Source organism: Vanacampus margaritifer, chromosome 1 (assembly GCF_051991255.1).
Source record: "Vanacampus margaritifer isolate UIUO_Vmar chromosome 1, RoL_Vmar_1.0, whole genome shotgun sequence".
NCBI lineage: Eukaryota > Metazoa > Chordata > Actinopteri > Syngnathiformes > Syngnathidae > Vanacampus > Vanacampus margaritifer.
Window position 1 is genome coordinate 23,640,003 of NC_135432.1, and position 14,472 is coordinate 23,654,474.

General features: G+C 40.4%; 1 protein-coding gene across 1 annotated transcript; it reads right to left on the reverse strand.

Moving 5' to 3' along the window:
• Nucleotides 1-543: 543 nt before the first annotated feature.
• Nucleotides 544-13,514, reverse strand: arhgef16 (Rho guanine nucleotide exchange factor (GEF) 16). The gene is made up of 15 exons (XM_077585368.1): nt 13,366-13,514; nt 11,655-12,285; nt 10,163-10,214; nt 9,531-9,694; nt 8,503-8,559; nt 6,829-6,989; nt 5,156-5,308; nt 4,953-5,082; nt 4,778-4,852; nt 4,599-4,691; nt 3,830-3,981; nt 3,200-3,388; nt 2,680-2,750; nt 1,238-1,339; nt 544-1,166 (listed from the first exon to the last, which is right to left on the reverse strand). Exons 2-15 carry the CDS (start codon nt 12,231-12,233, stop codon nt 1,027-1,029), a joined length of 2,118 nt encoding a protein of 705 aa, XP_077441494.1. The 5' UTR covers nt 12,234-12,285; nt 13,366-13,514; the 3' UTR covers nt 544-1,026.
• Between the last annotated feature and the right edge of the window lie 958 nt (nt 13,515-14,472).

The following is a 14,472-nucleotide window of genomic DNA, read 5'->3' on the forward strand; positions in this document are numbered from 1 at the left end:
CACTAATTAGCATTAGCGAGTCAGACTGGAGTAGATCATTATGATTCCTTGAACGTCTATAGATTGAAGCAAAAATCATAGTTATGTTAGTAAAAACAAAATAAATAATATAGAGCAAACTTGTCATTACAGTCGGGGTTCCTTTTAAGGGGGGCCAAATGTCAAAATTAATGCAACAAATATTCCAGGACTCCAAATTTAATGTGAATGCTCTATGGACTGGATAAAGAACCACCGTCTGGGGCCCCGGACACATTTTGCCCACCCCCCAGCTACTGGTAGATCCTACAGCAATGTAATTTTCTTCAAGATGTAAGATTCAAGTTCATCTGGAGGTGAAGCAAATATGCAGAAATGCACTTCAATATTCGCAACATTTCTCACAAAATAAGAGTGGGCCTAAAGACCATAGCGGAGAAGTCCATTACTGTGCTTATGAGAAGCATTAACAGTCACGGATAAATGGTTCCGATAAGGGATGGTTGGTATTATAACCCTTCAAGCCAGTGTTTCCCAACCGGGGGTACATCATGAAACAAACGGTTTGATTCTTTACTTTCTTTTTAATTATATGCTGTTAGGCTAATTCCTACAACAAAAGTACAAGGCTGCAACAATCGGTGGCATTTCCATTCAATTAAAAGGGGGAAAGATGATTTGAGTTACAGTTGTTTTTGAGTTACAAGCATGGTCACGGAAAAAATTAGTCATATCTTAAAGCACCGTATATAGACTTATTCCAAAATGGAATTAAAACAACATAAGTCCATAACTTAATCATGGGTTGATTAGTATGAAGTTTTGTGTGTTTAAAAAATAAAATAAAAATCCATTTAGAAATAAGGAATACAGCGCTATACAGTAAATTCACTGTACATCTTTATGAATATAATCATTAATCTCCTTGGGCTGTGTTTCATATTCCCCCTCAAATGTCACTTCTTCCGTCTTACCAAGACATGCAAAGGTAAGATGAGGTTGACGTGGCCTCTGACCTCACTACTGTTCTGTATTTCTATTGTCTCTTCAAACGTTGGTCTCTTTGCGGAGGCGCTTCATTCGCTGCATGTTGTCCTCTCTGGCCGTGGGGTCGGTGATCTCCGTGGCGCAGCTGGACGGAAACCAGCCTCTCTCGCCGTCGCGCATTCGTTCCCCATAGCACCAGCCTGGCGAGAGCACATCATCTTTAGGAGAGGGAACGCCACATTGGGGTCTTAACAGTTGGGGGGGGGCTCACCCTCCTCCGTCCTCTGGACGAGGACGAGCTCAGCCTGCTGCAGTCCCACCTCGTCGGGCTCCTTGGGCATGTAGGCTTTGGTGGCCTCGTACTGGGTCAGACCTAAAACGCGTTCCCAGCATGCACTGCTTTAATGTCTGGCCTAGCCTGTTCCATTTGATTTGGAGCAAAAGGATTAGGGCAGTGGTTCAAAGTGTGGGGGTTGGTAGCGGTGTCACCACTGCGGTTTTTGTGCTCAGGCCAAAGCGCTGTCTAATATAAAAAGACGGTGTGGCACCATTTGGTGTCAAGGGACTATGAAGAAGTGGGTATAGGATCTTAATGTAATGTTGATCCTCTAAGGAACCATTTGTGAGTTGAAGAACTTCATGTCTTGTTTTTTTGTCATCTTGTCTTGGTGCATGTTGCAGTTTTTTCTGCCATTTTGGTGCTAAAGAAGTATTTGGAAGCAAACAACACCTTTTTTTTGGCAAAAGACTCTTTCGCCTGTGACGGTGTGTTCAATTGAAAATCAGAATTTAGAGCTCTTAATCACTGTAGCCAGAGTTGCGTGCCCTTTTAAGTGCACAACAAAACATGTAACTATAATGTTGACATGATAGGCAGATAGCATACGTTTGTCTGCCTTGTTGAGTTGAAGAACCAACTTAATGAAGAAGGTTGATTAAAATACTGACTCAGAAGTACAAGTTCCCATATTTTTCTGTGTAACTTCAACGCATCAGTGACATTGGACTACACTTCAGACATTTTATAACTTGCCTTAAATACATGTATAAATTATATGCTTAATGATGTTTACAGTAGGAAAATTGTTTTGTTTTTTTATTAATCAAAGAATTATACCCGTAATTCAACAAAATAAATCTAATATTGGGGTCTAAGGAACTGATACAAGAAAAATGGGGTCTTCAAAACAGCGCATAGCGTCCACTGATCCGCCACAAAACCCCCAACCGCCGCCCTATACTAAGAGCCTACGAGCTGTATACACCTAATCTGTACATATAATATATACAGTAGTCTGCTCGTGAGATGGGAGTGGTAAGATGGCTGCTCTGTGGAGTCAACGGCTTGCACGGGAGTGTTTCAGGCTATCCAGTAATATATACAGATCAGTGGTTTGGGATCACAGATTGTAGTTTAAACTACTAATATTAGCAATTGTAATTATTCGTACTGTATTAGTGTCCAGAAATAATGTTGTTTGTGTATGATTTTTTTTTTTTTTTTAAGGATTCAAAACCATATAACAGCATGCCTGTCTGTATAAAGGGCTTAAAATGCGCATCTCGAATGTGCATGATTAAAACAATGTTTAACATCCAAATAAATTGTTTTCCCTTCCAAAACAAATGGCGCTATCAGCAGGCACCCAAGTCAGGTCACGTGAACCCTACAGTGATGCCGCTTTTAAGTACCCGTCGATTTGTCACTCTTACCGTCTTTGCAGGAGAAAAGCTTTGTCTGCTTGTGTTCCCTGAGCGCAACTATCCAACGGGCCCGGTCCACCCTGGGTAATGTCAGAAAAATAAATAAATAAAATAGGATACTGAAAAGAAGAAAATGCAGAGCTGAAAAATATATTTCAATAAAACACCATAATATAAAATATATATATATATTTGTAGTTTATGTGTGATAGACTGTAGTTATTAACTTCAAACAGCAGGGGGAGCCAAAGCTAAGCACTCTGATCTCATGAAATGGACACTCTTTAGTGCCAAGAGAGGAATTAATTTAACTATTTGGTGAGCTCATTGGTTACACTAGGCAGTCTAAAACATTAGGAGCACCTCTGCAAACTACAACCACAATAGTTAACTTATTGAACAAATGTGAATCTTGACAGCATCAAGCAAAAGTGAAGAGCATCGTAAAAGCAGCATACTTGATATAATGGCGTTTGCTGCATTTTTTTTTTTGTCACCATTAAATGTAGTTGTTGCTCAACTTATGTACCTGGACTCGGCCACGAGAGTTGTGCGCTCTGGTCGGCCCTCACTGTTCTTGCTCATGATCAGCTTGAAGGACAGACATTGGCTGGAGCTGTTCTTGGCGGGCGGTGACGCCTGTCCGTCCGTTTCCGCGCTGACCTCCGCTTCCACGTTATCCAGTGTGGCGTAGTCCATCACCACAAAGCTCTCCTCGCTGAAGGAACAAACATGCACTAATACACGTGCAAATAAGCTGCATGACACATTCCTTCACTGCCTTCTCATAGTTTTAGCCCCTCGGAGTACGAACTGGGTCACAACCATTAAAAAAAAAAAGGTCTCGTGTTTGAGCAGACACTGTTTGGTTTCTCCCCAAGTCAAAACAAAAAGCTGAAATCTCTCTCAGGCTGACCAGCTGAATGCAAAGCTGAAGAATGTCAAGAATGCGGGGACCACGTCCATGTTCCTCAGCCTCTTCGGTTCCCTGACAGTCAGCAGCTGAAATGTCTCAAGTCTTCAGGAAATGACTGAAAAAGTCCCTATTATCCTTTCCTGGTCATTTTTGTAGCAACTTTTTTTTTTAATATATACACTAGCGTTCCACTGCAGTTTGCTCTGTGGTTGAAGTAGCAATGCAGTGAAAATGGCGACTGACCTCTTCTTCTTGGTGATAATGAGTACGTCATTGAAGAGAAACAGGTAGTTGGTCCGGTTGCTGAACGCTCTCCAGATGCTGAGCTCTTCAGCACACACAGCCAGCTCGCCACGTTTCTTCAGCCAGCGTGATGATGACACCAGTGGAAAAGGCTGCGGGGACACGGCGGTCGGTTCTCAAAGTGGATCATTTCATCCTTTGTAGGGAGTCACGCGTTCGCATGGTCACTTGTTGCTAGGTGGCTGCAACTGAATTCACCTACCCAACCTATGACATGTCTGGGGATCTGTATTAACTCATTCACTGCCATTGACGGCTATAGACGTCAAAAATTCATTTGAACTATTTCTATTAGTTTTTTTTATTTAAAAAATCCACTTTTGCTAACGAGTATGAATACATAGATTTTTTTTTAAATTGTAAATTTAGAACAGATTTCAAATTTGTGATTAATCGTTAGTGAACTAGTGAAGTTATGTGATTAATTACAATTAAAAAACCTGACGGGCCTAATTAAAAAATATATATATATATTAAAAAATGGGGCGTTTAATCGTAATTAATCGCATGATAATTTTATATCTGTTATTAATGTACAAAAAAAAAAAGGTTTTCATAAAAAATGAAATTAAATGAAAAATTGTTTAACTAATAGAAATTATTCAATCGAATTTTGGACGTCTATAGTCGTCAATGGCAGTGAATGGGTTAAAGGTTGAATGGTTTAATTTTGGCCGAGACAGAGAGTCAAGAGGAACACAAGTCTAACCTTGATTTTACCAAACTCCATCTGTTTCTGAATGGTGTACATCTGTTCCGTCCTCTCCATCCGCCGCGCACCATCATTGCAGCTGCCGACCAGCTGTTGAATGGTGCAACGAGAAGGCAAATAATCAGGACGCGAGGCAGCAGAGTTGCCGAGTCAGCGCACGCGGCGAGCTTTTCGACCTTGCTGATGGCGTGCAGCGCCCAGACCGCTGCAAAGTACTCGGCGCTTTTGTCAGGCGTCTTCTGGCAAATTGTCTGTGAGGAAAAGCAGCATTTTTTATATTGATTGAGATGTTCTGTTAATCGACACATAAACACATATTTTGTAACTAGAGAATTTTGGGGTCAAACTCACATCCAGCAGCAGTGGCAGTCTGGTAACCCGTTGCATGGGAAGGATGAGAAACGAGATCATCGGGAGGCCTCCGCAGTCGCTGCTCCCTTCGATTTGCTTCAGGGTGTCCTTAAAAGCACCATTACTGCTCCTAAAAGATGGCCAAGAAAGACGCTTTGAGGTCAGCATTTACACGAGGAAGCCGACTTTGGCGGCCCGCTCACAGGAGCTTCTGCAGCGTCCTCTGTTGGAAGGTCTCGTTGGAACAGTAGACGATGTACGGATCAAAATGGTGGGCGGCATGGTTCTGAACAATGTCGCTAATGTCCCGGATCACTGGGTTGTCATAGTGACGCCGCTCGAGATCCTCAAAAAAGCTGGAAAAAAGAAAAAAAAGATTCTCCATTATTATTATATCAGTGCAAATACTTGTCAGGATTGATCCATACCTACAGTATACAACACCAACAAAACATTTTCTACCATTTTTTTCTGAATAAAAAAATAGCACTCAGGACTACAGTATTGTGCATTTGTACTATATTCAAAATATTGCACTAACCTAATTAAATAGATTGTAAAGAATTAAATCGTTTGTGCATCATAATATACAGTACACAAAGTAAACTGTAACTAGTCGTTTGTTTTTTCACAGAGGATTTGCTCATCACCGTTATATTTTTGAATTTCTGCCTAAATGTGTTGTTGCATCAACTATCCGTTCATTCTCTGAACCGCTTATTCTCCGGAATCTATCTCAGCTGTGATTGGCCGAGATGCAGTGTACACCCTAACTGGTCGACCAGCCAATCGCAGGTGTTGTCGCATCATATGTCTTCAGAAATCCATTGCTGAAAGGATTATAATTTATAACATACATCAATGCTATTTGTTGGTCCATCTAGGGCATTTTAAATCGTCAAGCTTTTTTTTCCCGTCAAGCTTTTTTCCACCAGCTTTTTTTTCTTTTAAACACCCACCAAAAATTAAAAAATATATATATACACATAATAATAATAGGCAAAAAATAAAAAGTAGAGAGACAACTTTTGCTCATTTTTCTCTGTTGTAAAGTTAAATAATAAAAAGACAAAGTATTGTAAAACAGGCAATTATGCCTGTAATGTAAATAAATGTAATACAAATCTTTATTGTTGTTTGCATTAAGGGGCCAAGAAATTTGTTAGTGTATTATTATTTTTTATTGCTTTTAATTACCTGTAATCGGCTGATTAATCAGTGGTCATAATTTTATTTTGCCAAATATCAGAATTAGTAGCGGCCTCAAAAAAATCCATATCGGTTGGGCATTATGGCTGTTTTTAACATATCAAAGTCAGTACGAGTTTTGTTAAAATGAGAATATAATCCATTTTAACGAAAGCACTGCGAGCGCATTCCATATGAGCACGATAAACACTCAATGCAGGACTGTAAGCCACACCTTTGCAGACAGCCTAAGAAAAAGGTCAAATGACACCATGCAGACCAGGAAGAACAGACACAACACATTCATAGAAATGTGAATCATTACGTGCTCTTGTATTGCACTTTCTCTCCTATTTAGAAACTACTAAAGACATTTGAGTACCCCCCCCCCCCCCCCCCCCCGTGCTGCATTGAATAATTAGTTGACACGTTCTGTAATGCAGAACATTATCATTTTAAAACCCCAAAAATATCACGCGGAGCAGCGAGGCGGCTAAACCTGTTTGCCGAGCGTGTCTTAACATGTTGATGGGGCCTACAAGATACTCAACTCATGCTTAAGGGTTGGGGGGGGGGGGAGCCTGGCATTTTGAGGCATTTCTAAAACTGCACTGCACATAGCATGGAATGTATGAAAGAACGAAAAACACACCTACAGTATAAGAGCATGACTATGTATGGTTCCCACCGTTTGCTGACTTCGTGGATAACTGAGATGTTGGAGAAGAGGTGATGGTGCTCTGTGGCCGTCATGGTCCCCCTCAGAGAGTCACTCTCCTTAAAATGTCGCACCAGGATGCCCAGGCTGTGCAGGTAGGAGTGTTCCGATGTGATTATTTCAAAGATTGCCTGTCAAGCGTATTGGAAGAGACCCGACAAGTATCACCAACAACAATTTCAACTCATTCGGGTGAGATTGTAACACTGATTTCTTTGATGTATTTAGGCTGCTCAATATAAGCCCAAAAGCGAATATCAAAGTTCTGCCCGGCGGCAAAGCCAAAAGGTGTGGCCATGGGATCAATTTCAAGCTATACAATAAAGAAACATGAGGTTTCTTTGGACATAAAAGTGGGAAGCACCCACGCAGCAGACAGCTTGGCTGGGTGTGGCTTTACTCAGGGAGTAGAGTGCAAACAGGGTTGGCCATGGCTATTGACACAAAATGAAAGCAATGACAAAAAGGTGCTTCGATTACTTTACATGCAAGTTGTCATTATTTTAACATTATCATATCGTCTGGAGTTTAGTCAGATGTCGACATGAGTTTTCTCGAGGAGGTTACGCTCGCTTTCGCAAGTAGCCCCGATGAATCTTTTGGCTCTGGATTACTTTGTGCTAGAATGCGTGAAAGGGAAATGCTCAGTTGGCTTCTAGCTCATTCACTGCCATTGACGGCTATAGACGTCAAAAATTCATTTGAACTATTTCTATTAGTCTAACATATTTTTTCCACTTTTGTTAACAAGAGTGTGAAAACCTAGATTTTTTTATTGTACATTTAGAACAGATATAAAATTTGTGATTAACTGTGAGTTAACTAGTCAAGTCATGCGATTAATTACAATAACAAAATTGTAAACGCCTGAGGCCCCTAATTTTTAATGATCTTTTCTTTTCTTTTTTTAATTGCATCAGGCGATTAATTTTTTTTAATTGTAATTTATCACATGACTACAATAATTAACTCACGATTAATCACACATTTTATATTTGTTCCAAATGGTAAAAAAAAAAACTTTGTTTTTCATACTCTTATTAACAAAAGTGGAAGAAGTGTAAAACTAATAGAAATAGTTCAAATTAATTTTTTACATCTATAGTACGAGTGAAACATCACGAAGGCCCGCGACGTGGAGTAATCAATCGTTGCTAACATCCTCTCAAAATTTCCACTCTCATCGTTATTATTATTGCCCGTTTCATCTCTTTATGGCAATCATGCCAAGAGTTTGTGGTTCAATAAATAAATAAACAATCTCAGTGGGCGGCCATTTTGCAACTTGTTATAGTGCTCAGCTTCATAAAACAGATGAGCTAGGATTGGTCGTTATCTGACCCATGAGCAACTGTGATGTCATTTTCAGTCGACAGCAAGTGGCAAAATGGCCGCCATCTGAGATGGATACAAATAGGTGGATTTTGCTGTTTAAGTCATATTCCACAAACATAATATTAAAAAGAATACTTTGTTTTGACTTGAGGGTCTGCATAGAACATATTATGGTGAAGATTTTTTTTTAGATGACCTTCCTCTTTACTAAGAGTTTTATCAATATTACATTGGCCTGTCATGATAAATAAAAACATAGCAGCACATATCCGCATACAAATTAAGAATCCTGGATAATGGAATACTTACCTCCTGTCTTTTTCTCTCTTGAGGCGAAATCATGCTCAGTATGCCGGTTTCCTTCACCTTGTTGAAGCAGGAATAAAAAAAACAATTAAATGCGATTGTCAGGTGTTTCTCAAATAAAGACAAAACAACAGATATAAATATCCATATGTCCAAATCATGTAAAGAATACTACTCCCCTCCCTCCTTCCCAATCATCATCATCATCATCATGGTCATCATCATCACTTATTAAACTGCAAAAAACGTAAGATATCATTTCTTAAATCTAACCTAAATTTGCTTATTTTGATTTGACAAATTATTTTTACTTAAAATGAAATTGTCAGGCAAGATCATTGTGCTTATTTTAAGATACTTATTACCTAATTATCCTATTTGATCAAGCAGTCTTGGCGTTGAGTGTTAACAGCCAGTTTTAAGTACTGTGAGGATTAAAACAAGCATTTCCCACATTTTAAGATGACAACTAACCAACATCAAAGGCCCTGAATTGGGGCTTCACGAGTTTTCTTATTTTAAGATTTTGCATAATCTAGTAATAAGATAAATGGAAAAAAATACAAGTGTGAAAATGGACAAGTGCAATATGGTTCATTTTGTTATATTTACTAAGCTCATTTGTCCTTCTTTCAGTACCAGCTCAGTGGTCTAGTGGACTTGAAGGTTGTGGGTTCAATTCCTGGCTGGGTCATGACATAGAAAATGGGATATTTTACCTCCCTGCTTGACACTCGGGCTAAGTTATCTGAGCGTTAAAAAAAAAATACTCATGTAAAAAATAGTTCTATTTATTACAGCGACATTACTGTTTTTTAGTCTGAAAGTCTTTTTAGTTTTCAAGACCGCAGTGGTTGATATGGGCCTAGTATTTATTACTATTTTTCAAAATCTTACATGTAAATTTAAGTAATATGTTCTTGTTCTGTTGGCAGATCATTTTGCTTATTTGAAGTAATAATTTCCTTATTTTACTATATTTTTTTCTTCAAATTTCTACAGTCCTTTTTGCAGCGTGGCGCCAAGCTCACCTGTGGCAGCTGGCTCCAGGTGAGCTGCGCCGGCCTGTAGCTCTTCACCACGATGCTCTGATCTTCCACCGGCGCTTCCACCACCACAAAGTCGTCCAGCAGCTCATCCTGGTTGGTGGAGTGCAAACCCCGCTCTCGGATCTCCTGGTAGAGGCGCGGCGTCGCTGGGGGGCAAACCCACATATGAATCATTTCAGAGTTCTTAGGTCTGGAAAAGTTTGCGTGTCAAACACGGCCACCGTGGTATTGAATGGAGAGAAGAGAGAATGACTGCAGATCACCTCTGCATGTAAAACACAACGTTTGTTACTTTAGAATACTGAATGACAGATCAGGACAACTTTTTCTTCTTGTCAACACACGGTGACGAGTGGCTGAGTAGCTGAGGCTGCAGGACGTTACAATTCAATAATCAGGAGCCAACAATGCCACATTCAGTATGCGGAGTACGTTGCGAGTTCAGGCCATTCTTTTGGAAGAGAGCTGAAACCGGTTGAAACCTTGCCATCGACTATTCTATTCTAGCGGCTCAGCAAGTCATCGTGCAAGACATTTCTACCATATCGACATACTTTTGATCATTTGTAGTGTTTTGGCCACTTTTAGGGATTTGGCGAGTGACTCATCCATACCGTCTTTGAATGAGCCGCGCTGGTTACGGTTCCTCTTTCTCCCAAAGGTTCGCTGGAAGGAAAATAACACAACAGCTGATCACTGAGGATTATGTATCATCTTTTTTAGATCACCTTATCCTGATAACCCACTTAATATCTTGTTTCAGTATTTACTTATTTTAAGCACAGTCTAGCAGGACTTCCTCAAAAGAAGCCCTAATATGGAAGATTAAAAACAGTTGCAGAGATACAGCATCATTTCCATGACTAACAGACAGCATGACTGAGGCTAAAGTCCCATTTCCACAAAACAGTACTAAAAAGTTCAAGCGTTTCCATTTGGGTACCAAAATAACTCATCGGGAACATAACACTTCATGGCTCCCCACTGTAGTTTGTCAATTGATCGAGAGAATCATCACTTAAAGTAGAGTCCAGTCAAAAATTGATTTGAAATATTTTTTCCACATTTGCCCCCACACAGTATTCCGACTAATATTATGTTGGTGTAATAAGTCGTTTAGACCAGTAGGGGCACATAGGACATCCATCCATTTTCTTAACCGCTTGTCCTCACAAGGGTCGCTGGAGCCTATCCCAGCTGACTACGAGCAATAGGCGGGGTACACCCTGAACTGGTTGCCAGCCAATCGCAGGGCACACAGAGACCAACAACCATCCACACTCACAATCACACCTAAGGACAATTTGTTCAATTAACCTGATAGACATGCCTTTGGAATGTGGGAGGAAACCGGAGATAACCCACGCAAGCACAGGGAGAACATGCAAACTCCACCCAGGAAGCCCGGACTCGATCTCACGTCCGCTGCACTGGAAGGCGGATGTGCTAACCAGTCTTCCACCGTGCCGCACACATAAGATATTACAAGTAATATTTTTTATATTTGCCTTCCTTTGTAACGAGAAACCTTGATTCCTTGCTACTGCTTGGTGCAAATGTGGCTTAATATTACAGAGAGCTGAGACTTGAATTGTTGGGACACAAATAGTGTAAGATAATAACAGTATACAAGTGTAACGGTAAACAAACAAGTAAATCTTTTGTTAGCAGATTATTTCCGAAAATGTGTCTGTGAGCTAGCTGTTTGGAATTTTCACCTAATTATGTCGTCACACAATAATACCCACACAGTCTCTCCGCTCATGACTTGGAAGCTAGGCTGAGCTAAGATTCACCACTTTCAAGGAACAGTTTACACAGTCTGAGACATAAACAGAACTGTGTTGGCTTTTGTTGTATGCACCTTTATCCAGATCCTCCCCAAAAGTGAATGCCTTCTTCCTGGGCCTCCCTTGTGCCAACTCACTACACAGTTTTGTGCGTTGGCATAACCTTGTTAGTCTTTCTATTGATCATCTGTTACTATTTAACTTTAAAAAAACAAACTTAGTGGTGTCGCCTAGCAAGTTTTGGTACAGTATGACTTATGACTTAGCCAGCCTTATTTACATTTAGTCAGAAGAAAAGGGCTAGATCAGCCTCTACCTTCCTCCCGGGGCTGCGAGCTGCACCTGGACTGGAGGCTCTGCCTTCTTTCACAGGTTGTAGTGTGTTCACGGCCTCTTTTCCCCTCGCCATGGCCTCAATGTCCAAACTGGTCACTGCTGCTCTGTAGGACTTGTTCCTGCGGTTCCTCCTCAGAGCAAAGCCGTCTCCGTCGCTGTCGTAGTCCTCCCAGCTCACGTCCGGCCCCTGAGTCGAGTGTCGGATGCGGGATCCGTTACTGGAATTCTCCAGTCCCACAGGGAACGTCACCACGGTGGTGTGGTGGCGGGTTTTAGCCCGGCTGGCCACGGCTAGGTTCATGGGGATGATCTGCTGGGTGCCAAGCTTCAGCGCCGCTGCACTTTGGGTGCTCAAAATCCGTTGCTGGGGCACCACCAGCCTGTCAACTTCATCCTTTTGGGTTGTGCGCACCTCGGGCTGGACCGAGGAGGAGCTTTGTGACCGGTAGAGTTCATCGCCGGGTTCATATATATGGAGGTCTGTGGAGAAGTGGCTTTCCAGAATTAGAGGCACCTGGTCACCTGCTCGGCCATCCGGCTGGGTGTGAGACTGAGACATGGCGTCCTGCCTCTGTCACCTACCTCCTCACAACCTACAACATTGGAAGGCTCTGTGGAAGAGTAGGAGAAATAAGAGCATGCTTAACCATCCCCACAAACAGACGTTAGCGTTGCTAACTCAAACAAGCAGCAGGGACCACATGAGAATCACAAGAGTGGATGGCCCTCAAATACCACTAGTGACCCCGTAGTGGTGTTATGAGATCTTCCCACTGAGAGCTCATGTCGACCTTGTTAGTCTGTTAGCTCTTAAACTAACATTAAGTACGCAAATCAGTACCACGCAAAAGCAGCGATGCTCTGGTAACCACCAAAAAAGACACACGCGTCGCTACCTTTGACGTGACCTGTGTGTGTGTGTGTGTGTGTGTGGCATTCTTGCAAATAAAGTCACGTGTTTTCATTTTGCAGCTAGTAAATTTTAACATATGTATTATTAGAGATGCGACAATTAACAACTAAAAAAATATCAAGTTAATCAAATAATTATATTGATAATAAATTATTGTTTGGATAGCCTGTTTACGTTCATGTTATCCAAAACTTTGAGATTTCAGCCTATCAACAAGTATTTTCAGATTTCTGTAGTCCTCAATGAAAGTAGATTTCTTATATTTGTGTTCAAAAAACAACAACACTGCAAACATCTGTTTTTACTTTGGAGAACAATGATCAGCGTTTTTGCATGTTTTTTCACATGTTACTGACCAAAACAGTGACTGAATCTTATTTATACATTTTCTGCAATGTCAATTTGAAAAAAAAGTCCTGTTTTTGAATAGTATAGTATATATACTGTATACCCATATATCACGTTTACCGCAGTTATTTGCGGTATTGAAACTTAAAAGGCATGCTTCAAGTGTAACGTTGACATTTACAGCTTGCTTATTACAAAGCCATGCAAAACAATTCAAACTTTCTTATGTTTTTCATATTGCATAGCTTTACTTTACATATTTAATTATCCATCACGGTAACACTGATTTATTTCTACAAGCTTGTTTCAATCTTTGCGAGACGGATTAGAGTGGGAGAAAAAAAAATGTCTGCCTCACATTCCCATGGTATGTTTGTTTATGGCGAGGCGACACGCAAACAAGTGAGCATGCGACACACAACCGTCTTACCTGAGCGAGGTGAACTTCTTAAAACTCCCAACTATCCGACAAAGAAAACACAGAGACCTCAATTGCGTCCGCTGCTATGTCGAAACATTCGTCGCACACATCTGTGCTTAAACTGCCACTTCCTGCTTTGGTGGCTCCCCCGGGACGTCTTTGGCACAGGTGAGCGACAGCCAATCACAGAAAGGGCACATAGATCATCACCCTTTAGTCACAAACTTTTCCCACCTTTTTAAAATAGTTTTTCAGTTGCACGTATATTTCCTAAATGTAGTCTAGTATACATGTATATGTCGAGATTGTGTAATCATTTATTTATTCATTTTAATCAACTCAGTCATTTTAATGTTTAAACTGGTATTCCCCAGGTTTATTAGTTTGTTGGTCCTGCAACTTCCAACAGGTCGTGAGCGCATTCTAGTGGCCATCAGCTTGTACTACAAAACAATTACAAAAATAACGCACTCAAACCATCATCGAATCCATCCATACCAAATATATTGGTTTAAATTGTATACAGTGTGTAGGAGTGTTTGATGTTAAATCTTTAGAAGAAAACATCACACATACACCACACCACTGAATTGCAAAAGGGAAATTTGAGTCATACACTTTAAATGTTTTAACTTGAGAACTGTGAACGAATATATAATTACCACATAAATATGTCTACTGTATGCTTTTCCTGAAGAGGTTACAGTAGCACCTCTTTTTTGCCTCTTAAAGTATGCTTAAAATCATTTATTACCCACCTCCAGTCCTGTGAGTCAACAAAAGCACAGTGTGACCCGTGTTTGTAATTACAATGTATTTTCTTTAATTTTTAACAGTCTGAAAACAATCATGCTAGCATGTATTAGCCAACATTCTATCCAATCAAGGCTGAGATGCAGTATGCAAACACTAAGTTATCATAATCAGAGAGGGTGACTATTTACAGGAATTATATGCATAGATAAAAATCAAATGGCGATTACATCATTTTAAATTTCAACATCATATGGCATCTGATGAAAGTCAGTATATTCCAAATGGTGACATGTGCACTGCGGGCTTCATTATGATAATCTATTGTAAACATTTGATAATTTGTCAAATGTGTTATCCAAC

Excerpts from the sequence above, each read along its gene's own strand:
- arhgef16 (XM_077585368.1), bottom strand. The coding sequence starts at position 12,233 with ATGTCTCAGTCTCACACCCAGCCGGATGGCCGAGCAGGTGACCAGGTG. Across the intron at positions 9,695-10,162 it reads GCGCGGCTCATTCAAAGACG|CGACGCCGCGCCTCTACCAG; the intron begins GTATGGATGAGT and ends TTTGCCCCCCAG. Across the intron at positions 1,167-1,237 it reads CGTCCAGAGGACGGAGGAGG|GCTGGTGCTATGGGGAACGA; the intron begins GTGAGCCCCCCC and ends TGCTCTCGCCAG.